At 50.4% G+C, this 13531-nt stretch overlaps 4 protein-coding genes across 4 annotated transcripts; 1 reads left to right on the top strand and 3 right to left on the bottom strand.

The window, feature by feature from the left end:
* Positions 1-731: 731 nt before the first annotated feature.
* Positions 732-2802, bottom strand: CI109_106145 (uncharacterized protein; the record flags this gene model as incomplete). The annotated part of the gene is made up of 4 exons (XM_032004911.1): positions 732-1897; positions 1951-2041; positions 2093-2352; positions 2400-2802. 4 exons carry the CDS (start codon positions 2800-2802, stop codon positions 732-734), a joined length of 1920 nt encoding a protein of 639 aa, XP_031860710.1.
* A 302-nt stretch (positions 2803-3104) lies between these two features.
* Positions 3105-5557, top strand: CI109_106144 (uncharacterized protein; the record flags this gene model as incomplete). The annotated part of the gene is made up of 11 exons (XM_032004910.1): positions 3105-3234; positions 3306-3460; positions 3556-3872; positions 3964-4048; positions 4115-4190; positions 4246-4271; positions 4335-4577; positions 4654-4786; positions 4840-4907; positions 4978-5189; positions 5272-5557. 11 exons carry the CDS (start codon positions 3105-3107, stop codon positions 5555-5557), a joined length of 1731 nt encoding a protein of 576 aa, XP_031860709.1.
* Positions 5558-5825: 268 nt separating this feature from the next.
* CI109_106143 (uncharacterized protein) lies at positions 5826-8667 on the bottom strand (the record flags this gene model as incomplete). Its single annotated transcript, XM_032004909.1, has 14 exons — positions 5826-6042; positions 6117-6240; positions 6315-6463; positions 6528-6569; positions 6646-6786; positions 6853-6955; positions 7025-7035; positions 7092-7381; positions 7458-7541; positions 7611-7725; positions 7782-7837; positions 7898-7973; positions 8039-8243; positions 8361-8667. The coding sequence occupies 14 exons, from the start codon at positions 8665-8667 to the stop codon at positions 5826-5828; spliced, it is 1920 nt and encodes a 639-aa protein (XP_031860708.1).
* A 787-nt stretch (positions 8668-9454) lies between these two features.
* CI109_106142 (uncharacterized protein) lies at positions 9455-10637 on the bottom strand (the record flags this gene model as incomplete). The annotated part of the gene is made up of 4 exons (XM_032004908.1): positions 9455-9771; positions 9844-9906; positions 9982-10392; positions 10529-10637. The coding sequence occupies 4 exons, from the start codon at positions 10635-10637 to the stop codon at positions 9455-9457; spliced, it is 900 nt and encodes a 299-aa protein (XP_031860707.1).
* Positions 10638-13531: the final 2894 nt, after the last annotated feature.

Here is a 13531-nt window from a genome sequence, read left to right as displayed (position 1 = left end):
GTCCATTACGTGGTTACTCCCAATCCTATATCTTTCGGCCGATTCAACTTTGTCCTCCATGCTGTTCTAACGCCAAGTCTATTGCACAGTACGTCCACTGGTTCGATCTACTTTGGAGAGACTTGCATCGACAAAAAATGAACGTACTCAAGATAGCCGCCGTAAAGATAGCTTATTGCTCGTCCTGCATAGAGTGATCGCTCTGTACACACACCGGACAATCATGTGCTGGATTCAATGAGCAATTAGAGTCGGCCGAAATGACCCTATCAATAGAAGCCACTAGCCCTATCACGACCAATCCCCCCACCATTAGGATCACGCTATCATCTAGACAGACTGTTATCGCAATCGTACACGCTCGCATAGTAAGACTGAGTGGATCACGCGATGCTACATGGGCTCCGAGCTTCAGTACCACTACCGATCCGGCGTCCAATAGTCGACATTAAGCAGACCGATAGCGTGATGCGAATCTCATGGTCGAACCGCGTGATAAGGTTGGTAGGTATCATGTGGCAGTTTGTACAGTAAATCACCGCATGTCACATCATCATCATCGCGCCAACCATATGCCTAAAATAACAATCGCATATGACCGATGACTCGTGATCATTGCTCATACGCTACGAACCCCTTTATCCTCACTTTGGCGATAAGAAACGTGTGTACAACGACTTGTATCCAAAATACTCCGCGCTACGCCTTATCCGTCCTGTTCCTCACTAACCTCACCGGGGCAAGCTCGTTCCCTGCCATAATCTCCTCCAATGGTGTTCCGTCGCACCGTACTGATCCATCTGATTACTGACCTTATCCATATCTCCAAGATAAGTCGGCAATGCCGAATCGCCATATGATCGTGCTTGTGTGTCCCATGTGGTGTGAAAGGTGTTATCGTATTGCCCGATATCGTCATATGACGAATCATGATTGACACCGTTTGACGACACACGATAAGCTTGTTCTTGATAACTATTTGGCACGTCTACATGGTCTAGACTGCCGAGACGCTCCCAGGACGCACGATAAGCCACTGATGGCCCTTGATCTCGATTGTCATAGGTCTTCTCGTCAACGTTCAACTGATGGTAGACTCTATTATTGATAGTTTCCTCGTTCGTACTGGAGTGCATTTGGGCTGTCCAAAATGGTGGATCTGAGCCAAATTCTGGTTGAGAATGCCGTGACACATTTCTCATCGATATTGGTGTTTGCGACACTGAGATGTGCATAGGTCGAGGGGTGAACCGAAAAGTCGTAGTGGGAGGCAGCATCGAATGGCTAGGAGTGGATGGAGGTTGTAGCGACCGTTGTCCAAATGGACGTCTGTCGGGCGTGGTCGACAGGGTATCATCCACACCTCCGGAGAAGGCAAAGGCGTCCTTGTGGTCTGATGGGTATCGACCTGCGAGACGATTGCTCGTCGGACGTAAGGGATGATCTGTCGGCCATCGCCATTTCCCAGTCGACATGATGGCCTCGACTTCTTCTCGTCCAACTTTGCTACTTCGTGTGATCGACGGTGGTCGGAAGCTCGATTCGTCAAACATGCTTCGTACAGGTGGGAGAGACACCCGCCCGTGGGCTGTCGCGGCTCTATTCTCGCTGAGGTCGGTTGGCCAGCTTGGCGAATTCGTACTTCCCGGCGCTGGGAGTCGTCTATAATCGAAATATCGGTCTTCTACATGTGAAGCTGAATCACCACTAACCTCCTCATTTCGGTGTCTGTCTCGCATGTTTCTTGCGGGTGCAGTTGTTAGAAAGTGACCGTCGTCATTCGGTTTTGCTGGGTGTCGTCTAGCCCTCCAGTCCATTCTGTCCTGATGTTCTTCTACCAGCTGCGAGGCGGGATGCTGACTTCCGTTCAAAAATTCGTCTTCAGAAAATACTTGTGCTATAACCATCGGTCAGTACAGTGAATTAACAAATGGCGGGAGCGTTACTCACGCGGCTGTAATTTGACCTTGGACGAGGGCATTTGGATTGGTAGGGAGGCTTTACCATATCCCAAAAACCCTCTTTTCGAGAAGGGCCTGGTCTTGAGGCTTATCAGCCTTCATCTACTGCGGACAAAAATCGAATCACTCACTGTTACCCTACCATTCCCGGTATATGCACCCTGCCAGTGCGATACATCTGCGCTTGAACGTGCTTTCTTCATCCTCCTCTCTTTCTCCTCCACATTTGGAGATACATCACGATCTGGCTTTTTTGTATTGTCATGCACAAGGGGAAAAGGAGCGGAAGTCCGGTGTGCTGTGTTCGGATTTTCTGCGGAGGGTGGGTCGAGATTTGCTGGTTTCACTATGGCCGCTTTTGCTCTTCGTCGTAACTTCCGTTGCAGTCTGCCTGAATGATCATGTCAGTCTGTGTAGCCAATGAGTTGCTGTACTTACGTTGTGCACTCTCGGTCTCATCTGTTTCGTCCATCGCTTCCAGCCTTGTCCTCTGTCTCCTCTCCGATTTCCACATAGGGCCTGAATCCGGCCCTGCTGTGTCCGTCTCCGGACGTCGCGACCTGCTGCGTTGGTGATTTGACCCAACTGGCCGTGACCGTGAATTCGTATGCATTCGAGTGGTTCCAACCTCTTCTTCCTCTGTAATTGTCCTAAGAGGCTCTCGAGTGAAGGGAATGGTCTGTGCGAGTTGAAGTTGAACACTTTCTTCGTCAAAAGTCCGTTTTCCAAGTTGCGCATGTTCCGCGGCGTACGGTTGAACAGATGCAAGATAGCGGTGGATGTGGTTGTCGACTGATTTCTCTTGCGTCGGTACAGAAAGAATGGGCGGGTTAGCTGACATAGCTGGAGGTGTCACACAGCGGGAAGAAGAGAATGATGGATTGTCCAGCTATGAGAATAGAGACAACAATGTATAGTCAAGAGAGGATATGAGGGTGGCAAATGTGACATGACCAGCCGAGGATAAGATAGAAATCAGTCGCAATGAGATTGTGAACCGTGCCTGAATGCAACACGTTTCATCAATGTTACCTCGTTATTGTTTTCAACTCCAATCATTACTCCAATCCACTTTGCGACCTTGCGCACAACAACTCTTACCCTCTACAGTGACCCAAGCTGATCTCAACGTCGTGATTCAGCATGACGGAAGATTCTCTCGCTCACGAGATCAATCCTGCTGAGACGTATCAGATAGATAGCGACGAATACGATTCTGATCAAGAGCGAGATGATATAAATGATGAAGAGTATGATAGACTCGTGGAGGAAGGTAAGCTACTTACTTCCTGAGAGGTAATGAGGACGAAGTAGCTGATTATCGATTGTTGGTCGTATGTACAGCGGAGAATGGATATTCTGACGAGGAGATGAAGGCGTTCACTCATCAATTGAAAGAGTCTGGTTTGGTCAACTTTCTTCGTGATTACCTCAGTCCGAATGGTAGCTCCGAGCCACGATCACTTCGCAAACTGCTCCTTGGATTCGGTATCATCCCTGTACGTGTATGGTCAGACACCTTTCTCCCTATTCGTACCAAATCGCATATGAATCAATGCTAACCCTCCCTTCCCCCCTCCCGGCGTGTTGGCAGCCTGTCGGTCTTCGAAACCCTTCCACCCCGAATATCCTTCTTTTGTCGTATGCCAAAATAGCCCTATCCCGTATCCTCCGTCGTCGCGAGCGTCTCTCCCATCTATCCTCAGTCGAGGATGCTCTCAACCTTCTACGTACCTCGAAGAGAATCATCATCCTTTCCGGAGCTGGAATATCTACTTCGTGCGGTATACCGGATTTCAGATCGAGTACAGGTTTATATGCCCAGTTGCAGGATGAAGGGAGATATGAGCTGGATGATCCACAACAGATGTTCGATATCAGATATTTCAGAGAAAGGCCCGAGGTGTTCTAGTGAGCAGAAACCTTCCTCGCCCCCCCTTGCGGATTAATCGACGTTGCGTTCGCAGACGCTGATTGCCTTTTGCTTGGATTTCGGTCGTAGCTCTTTTGCCAAACAGATATACCCGAGTAACTTTGTACCCAGTCCCTGTCATAGATGGATCAAGATGCTAGAAGATCGGGGACAGGTAGGTGTCGGTGCTCTAGCATGTCGAAGCATCTGATTGCAAATGCTAACTCGTTCCTTACCCCAGCTCCTGCGCAACTACACCCAAAACATCGATACGCTAGAGAACTTAGCGGGAGTTACGAAGGTTCTCCAATGCCATGGTTAGTTCCTCATCACAGTCATGCCAAGTGCGCATAGCTGACTGTCTCACAACAGGATCATTCTCCACTGCGTCTTGTTTGGTGGGTCATATTACCTCCGTTGAACGAGAAATCAGGGCTGATGGCCCTTCTCTCACGTTGTAGCGTTGCAAGACTCGCGTCCCTGGACCGACTATAGAACCTTATATCATGGCTCAGAAAGTACCTTACTGCGGGGCATGTCGCGAAGCGCGTGACCAAGAGATCGAAGCTAGACGAAAACAGAGGGAAGCAGCGAAGAAGAGCAAAGGAAAAGGAAAAGCCAGAGCTTGGGGCAATGGAGATGATGATGATGATGAGGATAGCGACGAATCAGAGTGGGGAGGCGGTGAACCAGGCATCATCAAGGTGAGTCAGATGAACTAGCGTTCATTTGAAGTTATCGTAAGCATCGCCTGACTGACAATGTGATGGGTACTCTCAGCCCGACATCACATTCTTTGGTCAAGCACTTGATTCAGAATTTGACGAATGCTTGTTCAAAGATCGAGAAGAAGTGGATCTACTATTGATCATAGGGACGAGTCTGAAAGTGGCCCCAGTCAGCGAGGTGTTGAGTGAGTAATCATATCACTTGAGCACCATGAGCTAGGCTGACGATTGATCACAGCACACATACCACATTCTGTCCCTCAGATCTTTATCAACCTCACTCCGGTGCATCATGTCCAGCCAGATGTAAGCGCCGTCTATCTCCCATCACTAGACTGCATCACAAACTGATCCTTCTTCCGCTCGCCGCTCGTAGATCTGTCTCCTCGGTGATGCGGACAGTATCGTCACCTACCTCTCTTCTCAGCTCGGGTGGACTATCCCTCCTCCACCCGTCGTCCTCCATCCTAATGGAGCAGAAACGTCCGTGCCGGCTATTGAGAACGATGAGATCCACCCCACAAAACGAGATTTGAGAGTGACAATACCGCCCGAAGAAGCAGAATGGTTTGATGGCGTAGGGGATATGTAAGTCCACCTCCTCCGTCCGCTTGTCGAAGATGTGAGAAGTACTGTCAATCGCTGATCTGACGTATGGGGATGTTTATAGGCAACATATACATTTACTTCGGAAGAAAGGGTCGAAAGAGATCAATATCCCCCTATCTCCTTCGGACTCGGGTACAGATTCTACGGTCGACGAGAATGACGAGGAACGTGGACCGGATGAGGATCGGAAGAACAGCAAAGCCGAAGAACTGGCGAACGGAAAGGAGATCAATACAACACCCGAGAGTGACTCGGATCATGACTCGATCAAAAGTGAGAATGTGGACGAGGACGAGGACGGGGACGGGGATGAGGACAGACCATCAAAGAGAACGAGAATGGACTGAGACGCACTCAGCAGGGGAGATGTAATGGAGCTCAGGGGGAGTAAGTGTTCTGCTCAACGACGTTGTACCTAGATTTCATTATTATCCGATCCGAATTATATAATCAAATACATGCAACTTGATGCTGCTTAACCTTCTGACACGACCACAAGGTGTATTATAATGACGGTTGAGATCGTTCCCCCTCTCAAGTTAACTTCTCCGCTCCTTCTCCCTTTCGACATCCGTTTCCCTCTCTTCACGACACCTGCACTGTTGCCCTGGCACATTACAAACCCCTCTTGTAATTGAACTGCTCCGGGTTGTTCAAGAGGAACTGCATTTGTTCTTCCCTATAATCATCCTGGAACACCGTGACGTTGTTTGCCAGAAGACGGAGCATGTTCTTGTTGTTCTGGTTGGTATCGTGATTAGGCCAGTAGGTCGCATTGCTCGAACCGGTAGCTCCATTACCGTTAGGATTGGTGTAGTATGCAAAGTTAAGCCTGATTCGTGAATATCAGATCAGCACTTGTACGTGACATTGGAAAAAACGAGGTGGTAGTCTTGATCAACTTACCAGTAATCCATCATAGTGTTGGACAACGAAGCATCTGCCTGAGTATAGTTTGTCGAGAAACCGGGGAATCCAATGCTAGGTCTTGCTGCACCATAAACATATGGGATCTCACTCGCATGGTAGACTATATGGACAAGACTCAACACGTCAGTAACTACATTGATGACCGACAGCGTCTGAGTTTCTTGGTCCACCTACCTCCCTTGATTGGTGGCTGTCCCGGTGTCAACTGCTCGAACTGGTAGGTCCAAGTCTGGTCGAACCCATATTGGTTGGCTTGACGAATGAAATATCGTCGATTGGCTTGGAAGGTGGCATCGCCAACAATGGCAGTAGCTTGCTTCCATCTGGGGAAAAGAGACGGATGGTGGTCAGCAGGCAATCTCCTAGCAGCTATGCTGACAAACTCACGCAGCGGAAAGGCCAAAGGTGTTGTTTCCCGTATCGAAGGGTCTATCAGGTAGTATATCGTTGGGCTCCCGTCAGTATCAGTTGAACAGGAACTCCAAAGATCCAAGCACCAACTCACGAGCCAGCAGAAGCCACAGGTGGGTAAAGAGCGAAGAGTTGAGCCAACGTCTCGTTACTAGGGTCACGAGGCTCGAACAGATTTACAACGGCCAATGCGGCCGCGGTTGAGTTGACAAACTGAGGAACAAACGAGGTACCCCTGTGCGAACAAGCTGATCAGTAAAGGTTCGCGAATAGACGAATGTTGAACGATCGTGCTACTCACTCGTCCTTGTTGTTACCCGAGATGAAGGGGATTCGAGCGAACTTTCCTTGCGAGAGGAGGGTATGAGGCGAGTCGGGGATGACATCACCGTCGATACTTGGACCTACACACGGCGAGTATGTCAATAATGATTGTTAACACTCTTGTAGTCCTGGAGTAGGAGATGTCTCACCATAAACAAAGCTATACCAAGGATATCAGCGTAGCCCTAGGAACTGCCTTGATCTGAGAAAACTCACCCAGCGAACAACAGATTACTCTTCACAGTCAATTGACCTTTCAACAATGCCTGTGCTGGGAGGTTCTTGAGACACTGCCAAGGAGTACTAGCATTGTTACTCGCCACGCTGGTGCTGTTGGACACTGGAGCAGTGGTATTGGCGCTAGTGCTGGTGTTGGCAGCGGCAGCGGCAGTAGCATTGCCAGCAGTAGAACAGTTGGTCGCCTTGAGCAGATACTGGTACGCATCGTCCCATGTGCTACCGGTAGGACCGAGTGGGAAGGTAGACTGAGCGCCGCTCTCCATGATCTGCAACAGGGACAGTCAGTAAATGACAGAAGAGTCGCGATATCCGAGTATCCTGACAAGAAAGAGTGATACTTACAGCAGATTTGAAGAGGTTGATGTTTGGATCGAGGTAGAGAAGCGAAATCGCAATAGCACCTGCAGACTCGCCAAACACCGTGACCTGGGGAACATCAAGGTGTCAGTCAGCCTTCCGGTACCCAATTATAGATCGGCGGTGGAGTCTACCCACCTGATCAGGATTACCTCCAAATGCCCAGATGTTCTCCTGCACCCATTCAAGACCTTTTCTGATATCCCTCAGACCCAAATTGGCAGCACCGTTCTCGGCGAAGCCGGAGCCGTAACTATTGCGACTTTGTCAGCGACTGCGTTGAAATGAGGGATAAAAGGGTCGACTCACCCCCAGCCGAATGCTCCGAGACGATAGTTGACCGCAACGAAGATGAATGGCTTGCCCTGTGATTGTGATCGTGGTCAGCAGCTGGCTGGGTCACGTCCAGGGAGAGGGCCACATACGGTCTGAGCAGCGTAAGCTTCGAGGAAAGTAGCGTTGTAAAGCGACGCAGATCCAGAAGTGAAAGAACCGCCGTACCTGAGGACGTTAAAGGTAAGTAAGTCGATCTATTTATCTAAGCTCAGGCCGTGTGAAGCACTTACACCCAAACCATGACGGGAAGATAGGCAGTACTGGCATTAGCACCCTGAGGTGCGAAGACGTTGAGGTAGAGACAGTCTTCTGACTGACTAGCGGCGTCGGAGGTACCTGATGGATCTTGAAGACATGCAGGTGGCTGTTTTTGCGCCGTTACAGAGAAATTGTAGGTGTACGATTGGGGAGGGGCGAATCGGAGATCGCCAACGGCTAAACAGATGGACAAAAGGGTATCAGTCGGCGATGAATTTCAAGGGAAACGTGGGGGGGGGGATCGACGTAGCAGGTATCTTATCAAAAAAGTGAGGGGTTGGAGAATCGACTTACGAGGTTGGGCAAATGGGATTCCGAGATACCAATCCTGTCCGAATTGAGGAGCGCTCACACCTGCAACTTCGATAGGCAATCCATTCGACGTATCGGGATACAGAGTTACAACGGGCACTCGAGCACCTCCTGCAGTTGTAGTGGAGTTCGAGCTCGAGCTTGAAGTACCGTTGGCGGGGGTGGTACCGGTCGCTGTTGAAGTCGCAGTTGCAGCTGCAGTAACATTACCATTTTGACGAGGTACAAGTGGAGAAGCGACGGTTGCTAGAGGTGCGACTAGCACTGACAAGACGGTGAACCACTTCATCGTGTCGAGGTGATGACTATATACAAGAAAACGATGAGGGGGATACGAGTAAAGAACAAGTAAATTCAAGAAGACACGATGTGCTGTATCAGTACGAGTAATGACTAATGTCCACTCTTACAGTAAAAGTCCCGGCACCGGTTAAGCGGTCAGTCAAAATGCAATAAGTACGCTTACGGTGGACGATCTAATGCAGCAATAACGAAAGTCGATTTTCAACTAAAAAGCGCAAAGCACGAATGCACCTGATCGGTTCCATGTCTCGATGCATGCCCGTTGCCCGTTGACCCAGAGTAGGAATCATATTACGCTAATTACCACTCTTTACTTTGAGACGGGATGGACAACGTCATACAGTTCAGAGTATCCACTGGAAAGTCACCTGGAACCGGTTCCTGATTCTGCATCTACCCGACTCGGGCAATGGCCACCATTTACAAACTGGTCTGACGAGCAGATGCGTCTTTCGTCTTACCTGCGGACAGCAATCTACTGACAGCATCGTGGTAAGATCACAATCCTGGAAGGTTCCATTGTGAAGCATTACAGGGGAATTTTCGATACATGTTAGCATGACGTTGGCGAATGGAAGGTGGCTGCATGCAGTGCATGTGGATCTCATACCTGGGTCAGACTGGTTGTGGGGTCTCAATTAGATTAACCCTGCGCGCAATGAATGGCCTCAACGTCAGACTTTCCGGATGGTCTAGTATCTAAGATGACAAAGTGAAGATGACTGCATGCAATGCAATCTAGATTACGTCGTCATATAATTCTATGATTTCCCTCATACAACTACCTTCTTCAACACCTTCTCCCATTCACCTCCCGCACTTCTCAATGCCTCTCTCGCCTCCTCTGTCAATCCCTCAATCACCTGCGTAGCCTTGAACGACCTCGCCTTCTTACTGGACAACAAACGACTCGACTCTTGCTCTACGACGCTCGGGTCTGCCGATTTCTGCTGTAACAAGCTAAGACGGAGGAGAGTGAGGGTTGGAGAAACAGGTTGGGTGGAAGGGAGTTTGGGAGGGAGTCGTGAGGATGAGAGAAGAGAGTGGTGAAGCTTGATCAAGGTAGGTTGGTCAAGATCGGGTAGACCGTCTACGCCGGATTCAATACATCAGCTTATCGTCCCAGAACGAACCCTTACGGGGTAATGTGAGCACCACTTACATTGTTCCTGGTTGGACACCAACTCGGCTGCAATCTCCGGTTGTCCGATGTTGCACAGTCGGCCTATATCATAGCTGCTTATCAGTGTCTTGCGTATCACAACCCCAGCTAAGCTGGGTATTATTATCCGTTACTCACCGACAATCTCCGCACCGGTCCTTTTACTAACTCTCTTGCCTGCAACTTTCCAGGCCCTGACAACCTTCTTCAACTCTGCCACTTGTTCTTCCCCCTCTGAACAAGCCACAACCTGTCTCAAAGCGTGGTCCGAAAGCGTCTCCTCCTTCTTCACACCCGCGACAGCCTTGCCTCGCGTGCTCTTACTCTTAGTAACACCGGCGATAGAAAGCGACTTGCGATCTTGTTCAGCCTTCTTTGCCTGGGCCAAGATCGCAGCTACGTTAGACTGTCGAATAGCTGATTTGTCGAGCGGTGTAGAGGATGAAGAGCGGGATGGAGCATCGAAGAGATCCTCCTCGTCTTGCTCCTGTTCGTATTCTTCCGTTTCGAAGTTGTCCTCAGACTGAGACGATCGAGCTTTCTTGAGAGCTAAAACACAAGCATCAGTATTTCAAGTTCAGTCATCTCGCACAAAGACGGTGTCGTTTCGAAGCTACATATAGTCCTTGTTGAAGTTTTGAAGCTGTTATGGTGTGAAGATGAAGGCAGAAGAGAAGAAGCTCACCAGCAGGAGAAGCGTAGAACCCCCTAATCTGACCACTTCCATTCCTCAACCCCACCTTCCCTCTCAATCCACCTCGGAGGGTCGTAGCAAACGTAGACAGACTTGACATGCTTGTTATTTTGTTTTTGTTCTTGAGTGATATGTTGTTCAACTATAGTAGTATAGTGCAGAGAGTGAAATACGAATCTATTCTTCTTCGCTCAGTCTAAGTAGCTGCGAGCGTGGAACATAAGAGAGTCGAAAGCCGATGCATACGTAATCGGCCTGCTCCTGATGGCCCTAACGGCGACATCAAGTGGAGCCCACACACTAGAGTTACAACAAAAGGCTAGTCTATCGGGAAGGGGGCGGGGAGAACTTTGCGCTGGCAACTAGCGCAGTAGAGAAGAAGTATGAATAGATAGATATGGATACAAAGAAGAGAAATGAATATAAGACAGTATGAAGGTTGATTCATAGAGGCGAAACTCCGCTTACTCCAATAGACACGTGTCATTCCCTGACCCTCAATCTATTCTTCTTCGCTCAGTCTAAGTAGCTGCGAGCGTGGAACATAAGAGAGTCGAAAGCCGATGCATACGTAATCGGCCTGCTCCTGATGGCCCAATCGACCGACAGGGCGAGAGCAGCCGAGTAGAGGAGGGTTGCGAGACAGGAGGAGGCTGAAAGGTTAGGCTGAGGACTCGTCACCCCACCAGCACCTGTCGGGGGGTATGATACCACGCGGAAGTACTGTTGAAGGACGAAGAGTAGAGCGAGCAAGATTGGCGAGGTGTGAAGTCGGGGATTCTTGATAGAGCTTGACAGCGTCGGAGGACCAGCGACCGAGGAGCTTGATGTCACCATCATCCAATCCGGAGGCGAGTTTGGCCCAAGTAGCCAGACCACGTCGGAAAGAATGACCAGCGTACTCGGATGCGTTGAGACCGGCAAGCGCGAGACAGCGACGGAGGGTGTCGACAAAGAAAGAACGAGGAAAGGAAGGAGGAGGTAAAGGAAGATTACGAGACAAGTAGTGTACAGGGGATCTAGAGAACAATGGGATCTGCGAAGCTGGGAGAGAATTTACATGTGTACGGAGAAGATTGAGAGGATCGACTGGGGCACCAGGTGGCGCAGAGGGGATGGTGATAAGCACGCCTTTCCGAAATGGGTCGGTTTTAGAAGCCGGAAGGCGAACAGTGGCGTAGTCCCCAAAGTCGGTGAAGTCAGATTTGGCAATATCGACAGCAGGATTGAAGGTGTCGAAAGTGATCTCGCCACACCGCATTGCGCCGACATAAGCTAAGCTCCACGCAGCTGCGAGAGCCACACGGTCGGAGGATGGAATGGGAATAGAGAGTAGAGAGTTAAGGATGGAGGACAAGACAGGAAGGGTGATTGGCAGTCGTCGACGTCGGGAAACCTGACCAATATCGCGACGTACACCCCGAAAGATCCGGTCCAACTGAGGGGAATCGAAAGCATCGGTCGAGTAGCCAGTGTCGGTGTGGAGAGAGCGAAGACCAGCAAGATAAGCACGGATTGTCCCAGGCCGAGTCGGTTTGTCGCCGAGCCACGCAACCCATTCGCAGAGGTGGGTGGAAGTAGCAGGGAAAGGATTGGTCAAGGATGAAGAGGAGATGAAAGAGAAGTAGCTCCGCTGTGCCACTTCGTAACCTCGTCGAGTTGACTCGGCTATGCCGATGTAGAGGTAGAAGGATGCTGAGTTAGAGAGATGTGGGACAAGCGATCTGAAAGGCTGGGGTGCACATCGGTCCCGGGAGGCGAGCTTGTGGAGTCGGTGTTGATCGAGCTCGTTGGATACCGGTCGAGGCGTCGCGCCAGAGCTGTGTTCGTTGCTGTAGGGTCGATAGCCTGTGCTCGAGTCCAATCGAAACGAGAGAGAGCGTCAGCCAAACCATTATCAGAAGAGGAAAGCCAGACCGTAGAGAAAGAGTATCCTCCCCGTGCAGCGAGCAACCAGAAACGGCGAATGAGAGTCTGCGCGGAGTCGTTACGGATATAACCCGATCGGAGTGAGTGCACCGCAGCTTGGTTGTCGATGTAGAAGGAGATATGACAACCACGCCAGTTGTCGTCGGAGTTAAAGGTAGTGACCGCGTGCAGAACAGCGTGGAGTTCTTTGAAAGTGATGTCTTTGGAGAGGTGTCGGGAAGGGAACGAATAGGAAAAGGCATCCGTAGCCCTACCAGCAGCTCCGACGTGACCACCTCCACCTCTCAGGCCACTGGCATCGGTCCAAACAGAAACGGTAGGAGCAGGAGGAGGCTGGAGCAGGCGCACACCGTTCCAATCGGTGAGGAGGTCGAGCCACCAGCGGAGATCGGCAAGGAGAGCTGGAGGAAGTCGACGACGGAGGAGAGGGTGTGGAGGGGAGTTACTGATTGCAGAATAAAATGAAGAGAGGAAGGAACGGCCGAGTGGTATAACCCGACAGGCAAAGTTGAGTTGGCCTGTCATAGATTCCAGCTCCTTGCGGGACCCAGTCTGTCGTCTAATGAGGTCCAGTAGTTCGGATCGGATCCTCTCAACCCTAGTGGAGTCCAGACGAGCGACCATCGCCACCGTGTCGACCTCGATACCCAGAATGATGAGGCGAGTAGATGGTCCAAGACACTTCTTCTGGTTGACGGAGATGCCGAGGCACGAGCAGATTGTGAAAAAGAGCGACATAGTCCACCGGGCTGACTCGAGGGAGGTGGTGAAGCCGTAGAAGTCGTCCAGGTAATGGAAGAGGCGAGAGGCACCGCACTTCAGCAGTATCCAGTGAAGTGCTTCAGCAAGCAGGTTGAAAGAAAAAGGCGCGACCCGAGAACCAAAAGGCATACACAAATCCCGATAGAAGATACCATCGAGCGAGAACCCGGCGCAGAACTGCGCTCCGAGACAAAGACGCAGATGACGAAAGGCGTTGGACAAGTCGACCTTCCACAGGAAACAGCCAACTGGGGCTGATGACAAGGCTAACAGGAGGTCGTCGAGGTCGGAGTACGCTATATA

This window comes from Kwoniella shandongensis, chromosome 11, assembly GCF_008629635.2.
Source record: "Kwoniella shandongensis chromosome 11, complete sequence".
NCBI classification, from domain to species: Eukaryota; Fungi; Basidiomycota; class Tremellomycetes; order Tremellales; family Cryptococcaceae; genus Kwoniella; species Kwoniella shandongensis.
The sequence above is the reverse complement of the archived record's forward strand: the minus strand, read 5'-3'. Positions and strand labels throughout refer to the sequence as shown.